Below are 16,973 nucleotides of genomic sequence, written 5' to 3' on the forward strand. Positions count from 1 at the left end.
TTTTTTTGTACTATACTACACTCTATGTTGGCACTATATATAGATGATATTATTAATACATATGAAATCTTTTATAATTTACATTTTTTTTATACTCAACTATGATTGGACAGAATCCTCAACTATACTTTTCACTTCTTACATAAAATCCAAAGCCCCTGTTGTACTACGCTACACTTTATGTTGAAGATATATATATATATAATAATGATACATAGGAATGCTTTTATCATATATATATTTTCTATACTCAGCTCTGATTGGACAGAATCCTCCGTTATACTTTGCACTTCTAATATATAAAGGTATGTAATCTGCAGCCCCTTTTTTTTGTACTACGCTACACTCTATGTTGAAGATATATATATATATAATAATGATACATAGGAATGCTTTTATCATATATATATTTTCTATACTCAGCTCTGATTGGACAGAATCCTCCGTTATACTTTGCACTTCTAATATATAAAGGTATGTAATCTGCAGCCCCTTTTTTTTGTACTACGCTACACTCTATGTCAGCGCTATAAATAGATTATAATTGATTTCTAAGACCGTTTTCTATTCCTCTACACAGGAAGCTGGAGATATATTGTTTGATTATTGATTGGCGTGACTCCCTACCTGTAGATGTCGATGGCGATCTCCTCGCCCACCACGCACACCTCGTACGTTGGGTTGGTGCCGGTCAGACGGATCGCCCTCCTCTCTGCCATGGTTGTCCCCAGCAGTGATCACAGAATGAATGGTGACTGCAGCCTCCAGGTTGTCACTTTATAGGGTGAGGTCAGAGGTCATGAGTGTTACCTGGGCTGTGTCACCTGGGTTGTGTTACCTGGGCTGTGTCACCGGCACTCCGCTGCCATGAACATTTCCTACAAGATCTGGAGTGTTGTTGTTGTCTGCAGGGTGGAGCGAGGATGTGGCTGGAGGCCAAATGTAAGAATCATTGTGAATGAGGGAGGGACAGACCGAGCACTCCACATACCTTACACTGCCACACCATACAAAGAGGACCTGTCACTAAACGTAATCACTGACGTGTCACCAAATATTTGGCTTCTTTCATCTGCTTTTCTCTCCAGAAGGACGGAGCCATCTATATTCAGGCATCAATTCCCTGGGCCATGATTCCACAATCATTCTGTGTTCACAAATGTCGGACACAGCTCAGCCCCTGCTGTAGCCTCCCACCCTGTGACTACAAAGATTCAGTCCAATCAGTGGGGGTCACAGAGGCCGTTGAAACTTTCTCCAATAATAAAAAATAAAAACTGATCCCAGATCGGTGAACGGAAGCGAGGAAGCGATCAGAAAGTTTTTCAGCAGTCTCTAATGTGATCAAAGAGCCACAATGCTCCTGGTAGTCATGTGACCTTGCCTGCCTTGGCTTCTGGTCATAGCAAGAATGAGCATTTCTTTTTTTAATTTATCAGGGGCAGTTGAAAGCAGGGGCAAATTGGGTAATTGCCCAGGACACTTTTTTGGGGGGTCCTCACATTCTCCAAGGTGTGTGTGTTTGGGGACCTTACTTTATATTTGCCCCAGGTTCTAGAGCATGCTAACAATATTAGTGATGTGGCAATAGCAGGCGGTCAGCTTGTGTCACATGCCATGTCTGTAGCCAATAGTATTTCAGGTCAGGGAATATAGGGGAAGGAATAGTCACATGATGAGAGATGATTGGCTGATTGTTGAGCTCCTCCCCCTCTGCCAGGTTCTTCAGTCTTTCTCACAATCCTTTGCTGTCACAGAGCCGGCCCCCCAGGACCGCAGAACAACCAATCAAAACAAAGTTATGCCATCGGAGCGTTCCACATGGAGCAGAGCGTGTGACTCCGGTGACCGGGAACACAATGACTCCTCTAATCCACGGAAAGGCAGAATTCCAATGCTGATAATTCAGAGAATTAATTAAAGGACAATAACTGGCTCCACCCCCGAGTAAACTTCTCCACCAATTACCAAAAATAATTAAAAGTCATTTGGAGCTGACCTGGATTTCATGGTGTGCCTGGAATGAATTCAGATAATTACTGACAGGTCCTCTTTAGTATGATTGCCCCCCCAATGACTTGACACTCAGAATTCTCTAGAATTTTACGAGGATATTAATCATCTAAATATTAATAATAATTCTGTGAAATGCCAGCAGTTTCCTCCAGGGGAGATATTTTGGTGTCACCGCGAAGGGCTCAGCTTATCTCCCCATAACAGATCTGAGCCGTGACCACATTTACTCCGGCCTCCGGAAATCCCTCCAGGGGAACTGTAGGTTTGTGGTTTGTTCACACAGCTGAGTATTCTGCATCGTATGGCCAATAAGTTATTAAAAAAACAGTAGCCCCTAGATCAGGGGTGGCCAAACTTGTTGGCTCAGGGGTCACAATGAGTTTTAAAATTTGACAGATGGGCCAGTATCAGATGAATGGCAAGTGTTTTATATGAACTTATATAAACTTTGTGTAAAGCAAAATAAAACATACAATAAAATTGCATTCCATTTCAATGGGAACAATGTTGTTGGTCCCCCCTTTTAGCCAGTGGACAGTTTTGTACCAATATTTGATGGGACGGATTAAAAAGCCCAAAGGGCCGTATTTGGCCCACGGACCGTAGTTTGCCCTAGATGGCACTTCTTGATGCTGCAGGGTGGGGGCGCTATACCCAGCAGTGTCCGGGCACTCAGACACAAAGGACAGAAATCCACCAAATGCCAGTCAAACCTAGATATGACCATATATGGAAATGATGACATCATCAATGAACTGTACATGTGGGAGGAGCCAGAAGCCCCACCTACTAGAGGGGGTGGGAAACAGGCCAGCCAGAAGAGAGAGCAGCAGTGACCGGTCTGTATTACAGGAAGTTCATTCATGGGTCCTGGAAGGAATACAAAAAACTCTTTACACCTGGAAGTGGCCGTAAAGAATTCTATTTGCTGCTTTCATTTTCCAGTGACACACTCAGGGCCCCAATGCTGTAATGAGCCACGTTTTTCACCCTAAACTGCCCTCCTTCTCACAGGAAGTGAGCAGAGTGCTGCATTAATGTCAGGATCATCAGGTGTTTTCTGTACTTGATGTAAGAAAACGAATGCAGTCACTAAACCTAGGAATGGGCATTTCCAGCGATGGGCCCTGACGTCAGTGATCCCAGGACGTCTCCTCCGATATTCCTCAGAAATGATTTGTGTCTGCAGAAAGCTGCCAGGGGATCCGGGGCCTGTTAGGACACATCCAGGGCCTGCGGTGACTCCATATGCTGCGCCCGTATCGCCGAGGTTATATAAAGCCCGTCAGGTGTTCGGGATCAGAAAACAGACTTGTCTGCAAATAATGGGGGGTAAAGGTAGAGGGGGCAAATTGTTGAGGGGTGGAGGGCCAGGGGGGATTTTTGGGGAAAAGCTCTTTATTTGTACTTCCTGGTAACTGGTGCCAATGGCAGGCTATGCCGTCATCCTGGGCGACCAAATAATAAACACCCGGGTAAATATGGCAATGGGGGCTGGGTTAGTGGGCCCCTTTATATTATGGGTCACTCAACCACCCCTTGGTAAGCACTGGGGCCCTTTTTTGTCCTGCCGGGGTCAGACTGGGGACCACCAAAGTTAGTGAGGACCCCTGGAACCAATAGATTTTTGGGACGGACGCCCATTTTAAAGATAACTGGGCCCACGGGAGGGCCGGTGCCGTACTGCCCGTTTTGATGGACAAAAGGTTCCTTTTAGGGGCAAATCCCTGGGTCTGACCCACCGATCGGACCACAAGAGTTAGACTGAGCTTCCCCAACCCTCCAGAACAATTTTAACCCCTTTGTACCCCTAAACCTCCCTCATTGTGTATTTTTTCATTCCTGGTGAATAATAAAATGAATTCTTTTTGGTTTGGTGAATATGAATGTTGCGTGTGAATATTTGATCCGGATGGCAGATCTGCACCATATTTGCTGGGTCATTTTAGTATTGCGCTGTGAATAGCACGGGAATAGCCACCTCCCCCTCCCCCCACCACACACCTGGTGAACAGGTAAGTTACAGTAACTGGCTGCTAATGAGGATTTATGGGATTTTATATTACAATGGATCTCTCTATGGAACCGGCTGACCTGTTTTTTTACCCTCTGGGTCACCTTGTCCCGGAGCCAGAAAAGAATGCCGGGCCTTGTGCTGTAATAATGGAGGATTACGCAGCTCACTCATGGTGTGTGATTAGGTGCAGCATTGTAGGTGTCACTGGGTAATCACCCGGCCCCATGCACCGCACTCCGAATTACACAACCCATGACACATTAATGAACCCTTACAGCTCACATACCACGGATCCCTATCGGTCTATGGATTAATCCCCATGTGTACTCACCCCAATCAGGGTGTTTTGTCATTGTTTTATTTTGTGGTATTATAGGAAGAGCAACACAAACACACCAAGGGTAACTAGAAAGTGTATTCTGTAAACTGGCCACGAGATGGCGCTAGATATTTATATGCTATTACAGCTGATTATTAATGTAATATTTTATTATATTATTATTACTTTGAACTGTATTTAAAATAATTTACATTAAATAGGGCCTACGAATGACAAACCTGCATATTAGACAAAATATGATACGCAAGGAGAGAGCACAACCTAATACAGCCTATTATATAGTAATAAATCCCCTCCCCCCCAAACTAATATTGTCTGGGTCTCCCTTTGTGCCCTGTCCATGCATAGACTCCATAAGACCCCTGATGGTGTCCTGTGGTATCTGCCATTTCTGTCCTGCCTTCTACCCCTAATTCACCCAGCTGCCCCCACTGACTTGCCTTTTTCTCATAATGCACCCTGCTGCCTCCCCTGACCTGCCTTCTTCCCATAATGCCCCTGCTGCCTCCACCAGCCTGCCTTCCACCCATAATGCCCCCTGCTGCCTCCACCAGCCTGCCTTCTTCCCATAATGCACCCTGCTGCCCCCATTGACCTGCCTTCTTCCCATAATGCCCCCTGCTGCCTCCCGTGACCTGCCTTCTACCCTTAATGACCCCTGCTGCCTCCACCAGCCTGCCTTCTTCCCATATTGCACCCTTCTGCCTCCACTGCCCTGCCTTCTTCCCATAATGCACCCTGCTGCCCCAATGGCCTGCCTTCTACCCATAATGCCCCCTGCTGCCTCCACTGCCCTGCCTTCTTCCCATAATGCACCCTGCTGCCTCCACTGCCCTGCCTTCTTCCTAGAATTCACCCTGCTGCCTCCACTGACTTGCCTTCTACCCATAATGCACCCTGCTGCCCCCACTGACCTGCCTTCTACCCATAATGCACCCTGCTGCCCCCACTGACCTGCCTTCTACCCATATTGCCCTCTACTGCCTCCCCCGGCCTGCCTTCTACCCATAATGCCCCCCGCTGCCTCCCCCGACCCTCCTTCTACCCATATTGCACACTACTGCCTCTGCTGGCCATTTTTCCCACAGCATCCTACGGCCATCTCTACCCCAGGTAAATGATGCAGCAGCCAATCACATAATGAGACCCCTCAGACCGGCCACCTTCTTCCAGTGCTCCATGGTTCAGGACTGATGCTCACATTCCCATTATGGGTACATTTATTGGTGGTCAGGGGGTCACTATGGGCACTCTGACTGGTCTGCAGCTAATAATATTATTATTATTATTATTATTAATAAACAGGATTTTATAGCGCCAACATATTACTCAGCACTGTACATTAAATAGGGATGCACCACCATACGTAGCAAGTCACAATGCTCTGTGTGTTCTGGCACATTTCTAATATGGCCGGCATTATGTTTTTCTGCAATTTTTTATTTTTTGAAAACCTAATTTTTGGAGAATCCCTAAAAATAAATAAAAAGAATGAAAAATAGTAACAAACACAACCATCACATTTATGGCTGTGTTTGGCCCCCCCCTAGTGGTAACCAGCAGTCCTGCATGCCTCCCAGTGGCTGGCACCTTGTCATCTGCTTGGCTGCCCGCACAACACTTGTGGGTAGCAATGAGCAGTATTCAAACATTCACCAATAATTCTCTGGACTGCTGCAGGTGAGACATTCACACTGATGTGCGGTTCAGAGGAATGGGAAAGTTGTACCTGCACTGCAACCGCACCACCAGCCTTAACAAAGCCTAATGACTGGTAGGCACCAATTTTGTACCTGGGTATAGATACACAATAGCATTTTTTTTTTGTAACATTGTATTCTCTTTTCTCTTTGATGCTGAATTTTTAGAATGTAAGAAAAACACAGCACTGGACAGTGAGGAATTCTTCCCACCGACCCCCATACCAATATACTGTGAGATGTGGATATAGTAAATATAGAAGGGGTTCCCCGAAGACCTGAAAGATATTTCAAGGGTTCCCCCAAAAGTTTGGGAAACACTGATCTACAGGAATGTGAAGCTACAGGAGAACCCCACCTGCTCCTGAATGAAAGGGAGTATGTGGCCAGATGTGAATATCCCTGCAGTAACAGCTGCTGAACACTAGAAGGAGCAAGCTGATTGCACAGATTCACAAGAAGTTTGCACAAGGGTTTACTTGTTCACTTGAATGAAAATAAACTTTGCATAGTAAATCTAGATAATGAGGATGAGTTCATTTTCCATATCTAATCATGTGCAAGAGAAAAATGGTTTTCCCTAGGACATATCGGCTATTAAAAGGGAGCACAACTTTGTCACTAACCTCATGGAACCTGTTACAAGGTGACCATTCTAATAGACTTAAAAAGGACACAAAGGGCTCTATTTATAAATGATTCCCTTTTATATTCCCTAATAAAATGTCTTTCCCATTTTTTTCCTATTGTGACAACTATGCACTTTTGAGGATTGTCCACTAGGTGGCAGAACGAGTCATTGATTTAATAGGAGACCTGTAGAGAGATTGGACTGTCTGCGAATTTCAGAGGAATTGACTGGGGGGATAAAATTTTATAAATAGAGCCCTAAATGATATCAATACATCAGTCCCTGCCAGTTCAAATGATTTAGAAATTATTATTTGTATATTTCCTCTATATCTGTGCAGTAATCCAGCAATGAAACAATTCTCAAACTTTTCAGGAGTTTCCTGTGACGCAGACCAGTCAGTGTTACTCCATCTCTTTGTGCAGGATGACTGGTCTTGTCTCCGCCCCCAATCAGTGGTTGGTTCATGGAAGGAGTTATGTAAATATCACAATGTCTTGATAGGTGGCTGTAGCTGTGGAGGAGTGGGCATTCCTTGCATGTCTTAGTGACGGCCATGTGTGCTGCCGAGCCTCCATGATTGAAAGAACTAAAATCCAATGAAAGGGAGAGATGATGCTGGACGTCCTCCAGCCAGGAAATGAGGTGGCTCTGTCAGACTTGCTGCAGTTTCTAATGTACATTGTAAGAAACACACAAGAGTGCTAAATCAGAAATATTTCAGTCTTGGAGAAGAGCCGATACAACTGTGCAAGAATAAAGAGGAGGTTGGGGGGCAGAAATAATGAAGGGGAGGTTGGGGGGCAGAAATAATGAAGGGGAGGTTGAGGGGCAGAAATAATGAAGGGGAGGTTGAGGGGCAGATTTATGAAGGGGAGGGATGAGGGGCAGATTTAATGAAGGGGAGGTTGGGGGCAGATATAATAAAGGGGAGGTTGAGGGGCAGATTTAATGAAGGGGAGGTTGAGGGGCAGATTTAATGAAGGGGAGGCTGAGGGGCAGATATAATAAAGGGGAGGTTGGGGGGCAGATTTAATGAAGAGGAGGTTGGGGGCAGATATAAAAAAGGGGAAGTTGAGGGGCAGATTTAATGGAGGGGAGGCTGAGGGGCAGATTTAATGAAGGGGAGGTTGGGGGCAGATATAATAAAGGGGAGGTTGAGGGGCAGATTTAATGGAGGGGAGGCTGAGGGGCAGATTTAATGAAGGGGAGGTTGGGGGCAGATATAATGTGAAGGCTACAAGGCAAATTTAATGAATTCTGGAGTGCAAAGTTAATGAAGGGGATGTTGGAGGATTAGATTTCATGAAGGCTGGAGGGCAGAGGTTATGAAAGGAAGGCTAGGGGACAGAATTGATCTAGGGGAGATTGGAGTTCAAATTTAGTAAAAAGAGAGGCTGGAGGGCAGATTTAATAAAGAGAAGGCTGGAGGGCAGATTTAATAAAGAGAAGGCTGGAGGGCAGATTTAAGGAAGCAAATGCTGGAGGAATTATTTAATAAAGGGGATAAAATTAGGTAATTGTGAAGAGGGCAAGTTTAATGGGGGATGTTTGAGGGTTGAATTTAAGGAAGGCTGAAGGGTAGGTTTATTAAAGGGAAGGCTGGAGGGCAGAATGGAAGCTGCATAGGGGTTACTCCTATAACCCCTCTCTGTACAGGAAGAAATGGATTGTCCATGGCATATATTTGGTCAATAACAGATGTACAAGGGTCATGCAGGCCAATGTAAGGACACCTTATGTAACCCCCGGGGGAACAATTTTTAAGGGACACACCTAGGTGAACGCTGACACCAAAGCACACAGAGAGGGCTTTTCACCCAGCTTTTTTGTATTTTATCCTGCATTTTCCAGTTTCAGCTGACATTACTGCTGTTTGCTGCAATTAAAGGTTGCTAAGCCGCCCATTGAGTCGTATCTGATCTGCTGCCCTCATTTATACAACTTGGCTCCTCATTGGGTTTTATTGCTCCGGTGCTCCATATAAAACAATCTTGTAAACATCACTTGCGTAGAATAAATGACCTGCTTGTGGGGCCATCAATGTTGTGCAATTTGTCAAACAACTGTAATACCGAGCTGAGAAAAGAAAGAGAGCGAGGCATGGTGCAACCACCAGGGGGCAGATGGAGGAAACAGGTGGCAATATGATGGAGATGGAACTATATGGTATTGGTACAGCTCGACCTGAAATGTGGTGACTCCTTCTGCCGGCTGTTAATAAATACTGTTAACACGTAGATAAAGTCGGAAATTAAAAGAACGCCGACCACCATAGATGCGACCATTACTCGCCCTCTTCTTGGCTAACCAGAAATGAAAAAATGATGGGGAAGTCAACATATATTTAAATACATTGGAAGAAGAAATTATTCCAAATCTGCTTTTATAATTACTTGATAATTCCCGTTACTCTTCCACCAGTAGAACCATCTCAACTGTTCCAAAAAAATGGACAAAATGGCGCCTATTGGTCTACAATTTACTTGTGATTGATTGGTGCCTCCTCCATTGAACAGAATGGTGCTGTGTAGACAGCCTTTTCTCAACCAAGGTTTTGTCCTCCAGGGTGAACAATTTCTGACTCTCCATACCAATACCATCATCACCTGCAAGTTGGGACACTTTTCTCATTGACCACCAATGTAAGAGGCCTTGGTCCTATTGACCCCCAGATGGTCCTTCACCTGTTGACCAACACTTCTTCCAATGACCACTATCGTAAGGGTTTCCCTCTTAGAAAGACCACCCATCTGTGAAGGTCCTTAACCATTGACCAACAAGGTGAAGAGGAATTTTCCTATTGACCACCAACATGATGGCTCCTCTGACCACCTCCTCTTCCAATGACCACTAAAATTAAGGTGTCCTTCTGAGACAGAGAATCATTTCCAATGACCACCGAGATAAGGAGAGTTTTCCCACTTATCACCACCTCTTCCAAGATCACCAATGTAATTGTGTCTTCTCCAACAGACCACCAATGTAGGGAGGATCTTCTCCACTGACCACCAAGAGAAGGAGATTCTTCTTATTGACCACCAGTATAATGGACCCTTTCCCCTTAACCACCGCTAAAAAGGGGCCTTACAATGACCACCAAAGTAAGGAGGCTCTTCTTGCACTGACCGCCAGTATAAGTGGCAACTAAACCTGCAAAGGTCTACAAGTCACTATGTGTCCAGGAAAATCTATTGCAGAAACCAAAAAGAACAAAGAATATTATTGTAATAGAATAAGTACACTCACCTGTCCAGGTGTACATGTCAGGTATGATGCTTTCCTGTCTAGGTGTACATGACAGGGTGTTATACTCACCTTCTAGGGTGCACATGTCAGGTGTTGTACTTACCTGTTTAGGTGTACATGTCAGGTATGATACTTACCTATCCAGGTGTACATGTCAGGTATGATACTTACCTATCCAGGTATACATGTCAGCTATGATACTTACCTGTCCGGGTGTACATGTTAGGTATGATGCTTACCTGTCTAGGTGTACAGGCCAGGGTATTATATTCACCTTTTAGGGTGTACATGTCAGGTATTATACTTACCTGTTCAGGTGTACATGTCAGGTATGATACTTACCTATCCGGGTGTACATGTTAGGTCCTGTCCAAGTGTACATGCCAGGGTAATATACTCACCTTTTAGGGTGTACATGCCAGGGTAATATACTCACCTTTTAGGGTGTACATGTCAGGTAATATACTTACCTGTCCAGGTGTGCAATAGGTATGATACTTATCCAGGTGTACATGTCAGGTATGATGCTTTCCTGTCTAGGTGTACATGTCAGAGTATTATACTCCCCTTTTAGGGTGTACATGTCAGGTAATATACTTACCTGTTCAGGTGTACATGTCAGGTATGATACTTACCTGTCCGGGTGTACATGTTAGGTATGATGCTTACCTGTCTAGGTGTACATGTTAGGTATTATACTTACCTGTCCTGGTGTGCATCAGGTATGATACTTATCCAGGTGTACATGTCAAGTATGATACTTATCCAGTGTACATGTCAGGTATGATACTTACCTGTCCAGGTGTAAAGGTCAGGTATTATACTTACCTGTTCTGGTATACATGCCTTGGATCCCCTCTCTCTTCATGAGCTTCACTGCCCAAATATTCATCAGAATTGGACGTCGATCCCACCATTCAGGACGGGCTGCGGGCGCACACATTGATATGCTTTGGTGTCCTCAGAGACAGCGCTATGTACGTTCCATGGGGAGTTTCCCTTCATTTCCTGCCTTCTAAGAACAACAGGAAATGAGAGGAAATCACTCCGAACTGAGGAGAAGTCCCCAGTTGTCCCCAGTTAACAGTTGTCACCATTGGAAGATTTACCCTCATATCCTGTTCAGGTGGCAAATGTAACATTTTGGATTTGCCCGTCACCTTCTGTTTCTAAAGCACCCAAGGTTAGAAGGGAAAAGAGCCAAAATGCCCCCACCCCCAGCTATTAATCACTTCATAGGTTGCAGAAACTGCCCCTTTATGGGGTATATCATCCACGTGCCTTCCCCTGGCCTTGGTCTAATGGAATGGGCGATCCCCCCCATCGGTGGCAATTGTTATTGTATTACAGCAGTTCCTGTGTACTGTAATACCGTCTGAAATATGTTCATGTGTAATTGTTATATTATTTTATTTTGTTACTTCTCTCTTCAGCCTAATGTTAATTGAATATTGGCACACCCTGAAAACATGATAACAAATTACCGGGGAATTACAATATCTGCAGCCGGCACTCACTTCAAGCTGAAGCTTGGTTGGATTTTATTTTGCTGGATTAACATCCTAATCAAGTTTTATATAACGATCAATATTCCGATTATTTATTATAATCAAATCAATTGTAATTTAAATCAAATATTGAACTGGGGTGCAATGGTCGAGTTACAGACCCATGGCCCCGGGTTGGGAAATTGCACCTTCAATGCAGCCAACGATCTTGCAGCCTTTGGGGCCCTCTAGTTATTTTTGCCAAGGCCCATCCTCTGCTCCCATCTGACCATCCCCCTATATAATGATTTCATTTTATCCAATGGAGCGAATCCGATCGGTGAATGTGGAAAAATGCAGAAATAAAATACGTATTGTTTAATAAAGTAAGAAAAATGTCGCTAAAATCCCAATGTCATTTTAGAGGCCAGATCTGCAGTTTTCATCACAATATTCCCCCTATGAAGGTTCAGGAGTTTCCTGTTATGGGGTGACAACGCTTTGGCCCTGTTTCCCAATTGTGCTCCAGCATTGTCACAGCTTGTGACCACAAGTGGCCCTTTTATTACACATTACACATACAGGGACCACCGTTGTCACCAATCCCACCCTGAAGAATGCCGGGCAGCCTAGGAAATGATAGAGGCAATATTAAATAAGCTTTGCTCAATTTTATCATTATATATTTTTTTCTCATTTGTCTTTTTTTTTGAGTCATTTCAAGGGTTAAGTCCTGGCTCCACCTTGCACCTCCTTCCTCATTTATTAACATCTCCGCTCAAGGTTAACTCATTTCAATAAAGTGCTGAAAATCCCCCAAGGTAAGAACATTTCCGTCCGTTATGCCAGGATAGGTGCTGAAATCAAACAACTTCCAGAATAAGCGATTCCCAAACTTCTGCACAAAGGAGAAGCTGCAGCACGCAGGGAAAAGATTGAACATCTGCCATGATGTGAATGTTGGTTGATACAAAGTTCTTTCATTGATTTTTGTTTGAAAACTTTGTAAAAGTAGGCGACTTTTCAGATATGTGTGGCTTCAAACGAGGGGACGGGGACGTTTTTTTATGGATGATTTTGCAGGGTTGCAAGGTTGCAGGGAAATGGGAAAATATCCCAGCCTAATGGATTCATTTACAGGAAAATGGGAATCTCAATTTGCTAGTTTTTGTATTTTATTCTTTACTTATTTTATTTTACATTTTTAATACTGTGTATTTTATCCTTTTTTCAGTATTGATGCTTTTTAATTTTGTATTTTATATTTTCCTGTAAAATGAGCTGTGGCTGTTTTTTGGCAACACAACATTTTTTAGAGTGGATGAATGGCCCATTCACTTTTGCGGTCTCCATAACTTCTCGTTAAGGTTGATTAACTGTTGCCAAAATTGTTCTGCTTGTTTGTGGTCCACGGTGGGCCCATTTAGGTTTCTATGTCTCATAGTAGCTCCTTGAGAAAGTCCCACTTTATATACTTATACTTATATGGCTGCTTGTGTCTCCGTTAGGGAAATTCCAGCTCCCAAATTGGATAAAGCACCAAAAAGGGTCTTTTAATCCTTCCCGCCCCATCCAGGGACGGACATAGCAGTGTGCAAAGTGTGCCATTGCATACGGGCCCCGGATACTCACCAGCCAGAAGGGGTCCCGCAGCAGCTTGGATAGTCCTGAGTCCACCTGCATGCCCGTTCTGTGCCCACCTTCGCTGTCCAATTTACCCTTCCTCAAATCCCTATCCAGCTATCCATTCCTTGGCACCAGGAAAGGGATATGAGTTCCCCTCCAGTAAGGTGAATACATTTTCCTAGCAATCCCTGCAGCGCCCGCTTCTTCCCCTCAGGACTGTTCTCCCGCTTTTGTTTTGGGGTGTCCAGGGGGTAGCACAAGTCAGTTCTGCACAGGGGGCCACTGTTGGTTGCACCCACCACCATTTCTATACAAAATGCACCAAAGGTGGTAAAATAATGGAAAATTCACAATTTTATATTAACTATAAATCTTGTTTCAATACAAAATCCAGGAAAAGTTAGTACATAGGACTAAAATTTGTACTAAACAATCATAAAAACTATCATATTTCCTTCTATTGTTTCCATCTTATTACACAATGCAATCCTGGAGCTGTAAACATTGTTTCATGGTTTGATGTTCTGTTCAATGATCAATTACATACACGAGTGACACACAAGTGAAGGGATGAGAGAGCTCCAGGATGTAGGTAACGCTCCAGGTGTCATTTGCCACGATTAAAGGGACAATTTTGTTTTAAATGTTAGCACAAAAACGTAGATATAATACAGGATCTATGAACGGGTGATGTCCAACACGTGGCAGGGGCTACATACAGACCCCACTTCATCAGGGCTACAATTCGACAAAAGTAGGCTTTATATTATAGTTATCTTACCTACACAAACATATCCATATATGACTTCTATAACAATAGACATTGGGAATAAAAGTGAACATTTAGGCTGAACATTGTGTCATGGGTTAAAAATGATGATAGAAGCTGTAGGCGGAGGGCGCGGGCCAGTTATAAAATAATAGCTGCAAGTCAGAGGTCATACATGTCTCATCAGGTGATTACAAGTCCAAGCTACAGGTTTTTTTTTTATTGGATTGCCATTCATCCCACAAAGGTCAGTAAAATCAACAGAAAAGAAAAGTTCCAATGGTAAAATGAAAAAAGAAGTCAATAGAGATCAGTAGGGTTCTGACGGCCGGTGCCAATGGGTTACAGGGGCTGCTTTTCCCTTTATAAACAAGATTTATATAGTGCAGCGCTGTACAATAAATACAGGATGCAAATCACAGACAGATACAGACAATGACACAGGAGGAGGAGAGGACCTTGCCCTGAAGAGCTTACAATCTAAGAGGCCTATTTTTTCCTATATGGAAAAATATTGATTCAGATGCTTCCATCAAATACCACATTACTATAATTTACACAATTGCACTAATCCAACCTTGGTTAATAGCAAACTTAGTAAATTTGACTAAATTCTGCAAAAAATGGGGATTGATCAGCAAAGTGATGATGTCATTTGTTCAATTTACCACAATTCCCATGCTTTTAGATTTCACTATAAGCCCCTCAAATAAACCTTCATTGGGAATATTTGTAGGAAAGAGGCTCCGTCCCTCAATATTGGACTTTTCCCCTCCTTATGTTGAGGGCCGGAGCCTCTTTCCTACAAATAATCCCAATGAAGGATGCAGTCTCCTACAGGAATGAGTAACAGGCTATATTATTACCCCTTACTCATCCCACAAATTTAGTTACTAAAAATGGTTTTGAGCTGATCGCTAAAACTTAAGCTGAAACCATTGGGTATTACCAAACTACGAGCTAGGGTTCGGTGGGTTGGTGAACATATGTTCAGTGCAAACCCCAATGGAAACCACATTGTCTTTAGAGGAAGTTAGAGCGTATTTCACTTTTTTTAAAGAAGAACTATGAGCAGGGGGAAAGAGCACATAGGGAGCACAACCCCCCTTTTATTTGGGCACATATTTGGGAGGAGGGCAAAATATGATCAGAATATCATTAGGCTTTGATGGTGTGACTATGCCAGGGTGTTGTGGTTACCTGGCATCTCGATAAAAACGCCCAGCCTGGCCATATATATGGGGTAAAAGTGATATTATATCTGGCTCTGGTGATGTTTTGCCCTCCAGTTTTACATGTTCATCTTTTTTTCTGATGTGTTTTTCAGAACAAGAGAGGGCACCCAGAGCAAATCCTAAATTACTGAGCTGTAGAGGCTACAAAACATGAAGCGATTATGAATTCTCCATCATGCTTTTCTTGACCCGGCTTATATGCTCTTGCAGGACTAAGTGGAACCTCATCCGTCTCCTGCTTCTGGCCTTGATTCTTTTTACTTTTATGGTGCAAATGCTTACGAATATAAGGCAGCTTCCGGGGGAACTGGCCATTCATATACACAACTCCTTTCTGTCCGGAAGATTTGATGACGCTAAGTTGGTGAGGAAGAATTACACCTTCATTAACAGTCACCAAGTTTTGTATACAAACCATTCACCTCTACTAGACACAAATTCAAGCGGACTCCGTAGATACGACTACATCATTAACGAGCCCAATAAGTGTAAAGGCAACGTTCCATTCCTTATTCTACTCGTCATTGGGGAAAGATGGCAGCAGGAAGCTCGGCAGGCCATCCGGCAAACGTGGGGAAAGGAGGACTTTGTACCTGGAGTCAGGATGCTGCGGCTGTTTTTTTTAGGCAAGGGCCTCGGGTGGAATGACAAGGGCCAGAGATCTCTCTTGGAAGAAAGTCGTATGTTCCATGATATCATTCAACAGGATTACTTGGACACCTACCACAACCTAAGCCTAAAGGTCATCATGGGTTTCAATTGGATTTCAGCGCATTGCCCGAATGCTTCATACGTCATGAAAACGGATAGCGACATGTTCGTCAACACCGAATATTTAATCCATCGTCTACTGAAACCAGATGAGCCCCCTAAACTGAACTATTTTACTGGATATTTAATGATCAATGGCACGCCTATTCGGAATTTGGGTAGCAAATGGTACGTTCCCTATGAGGAATACCCAGAGGAAAGATATCCAATCTTTTGTTCGGGGACTGGCTACGTGTTCTCTGCCAACTTGGTGCATGATATCGTCCAAGTCTCTCCAAGCATTAGATGGATCCATCTCGAGGACGCCTTTGTTGGCCTTTGTCTTGACAAGTTGGGGGTTCTGCCGGTGGCCCCACCAAAACTCACCGACTTCAACCCCTGGAGAGTGTTTTACTCTGACTGTGAATACAATCAGATTGTTACATCCCATGAAATGAGGCCGAGTGATCTCAGATATTTATGGAATAGGTTACAGAAACAGAAACACAAGTGTGTTCGAACTGATTAGACAACCACGAGGGTCCATAATTTATTTGTTCCAAAATCAAATTCTGCTTCTCATGAGTTTAATGTGCACCAAGGTGAAATAGTATCAAATTTCTGAAAAGAGGATTATAATTTGTAGGGTCAATTTTATCCCCAGGGGATTCTTTCAATATGGAAACTTGTTTCTGTGAAATAAAGTTTTGATATCTTATAAATATATAATGATTTTTGTAAGATTATCATTTGGAAACCAAATATATTGATCCCTTAATGATCTAGACCTCCATAGGAAGCAACAATGAGTCTTGTCCCCAACCTTGACGGGGTACGATCATATCTTTAAAAATATCATATGCGATTAACCTGATTCCCTATAAATGTTGATTTACTTCAATCATGTCCAGATGCATTTCATAAACATTTTCTTTACACATCACAATCAAAGTTAATATTTACACAATTTATTGTATGAAGAATCTCAGATCTTTAATCAATCAGCCTGAATAGGTTTGTAAAGCTTGATATAGATCCCAAAGGTAATGATTTATAAACATCTCAGGTCAAAGTCTAGCAGTCCCTCAATATCTTTTGTACAATCACCTTAAAGGTAGGGCCATGCTTTGTTTTCCAGGGATTGATTTTGTGA

At 43.3% G+C, this 16,973-nt stretch overlaps 2 protein-coding genes across 2 annotated transcripts in view; one reads left to right on the forward strand and one right to left on the reverse strand.

Moving 5' to 3' along the window:
- The window catches only part of LOC140340334 (protein-arginine deiminase type-1-like), a gene marked incomplete in the record, with an annotated part of 13,404 nt that extends 12,391 nt beyond the window's left edge, over positions 1-1,013 (reverse strand). The window contains 1 exon segment of the mRNA XM_072425443.1: positions 628-1,013. Within this exon segment, the coding sequence (XP_072281544.1) occupies positions 628-719 (92 nt within the window).
- Positions 1,014-12,294: 11,281 nt separating this feature from the next.
- LOC140340633 (beta-1,3-galactosyltransferase 2-like) lies at positions 12,295-16,549 on the forward strand. Its single transcript, XM_072425939.1, has 2 exons — positions 12,295-12,399; positions 15,163-16,549. Exon 2 carries the CDS (start codon positions 15,246-15,248, stop codon positions 16,347-16,349), a length of 1,104 nt encoding a protein of 367 aa, XP_072282040.1. The 5' UTR covers positions 12,295-12,399; positions 15,163-15,245; the 3' UTR covers positions 16,350-16,549.
- Positions 16,550-16,973: the final 424 nt, after the last annotated feature.

This window comes from Pyxicephalus adspersus, chromosome 11 (assembly GCF_032062135.1).
Source record: "Pyxicephalus adspersus chromosome 11, UCB_Pads_2.0, whole genome shotgun sequence".
In the NCBI taxonomy this organism is placed as follows: domain Eukaryota; kingdom Metazoa; phylum Chordata; class Amphibia; order Anura; family Pyxicephalidae; genus Pyxicephalus; species Pyxicephalus adspersus.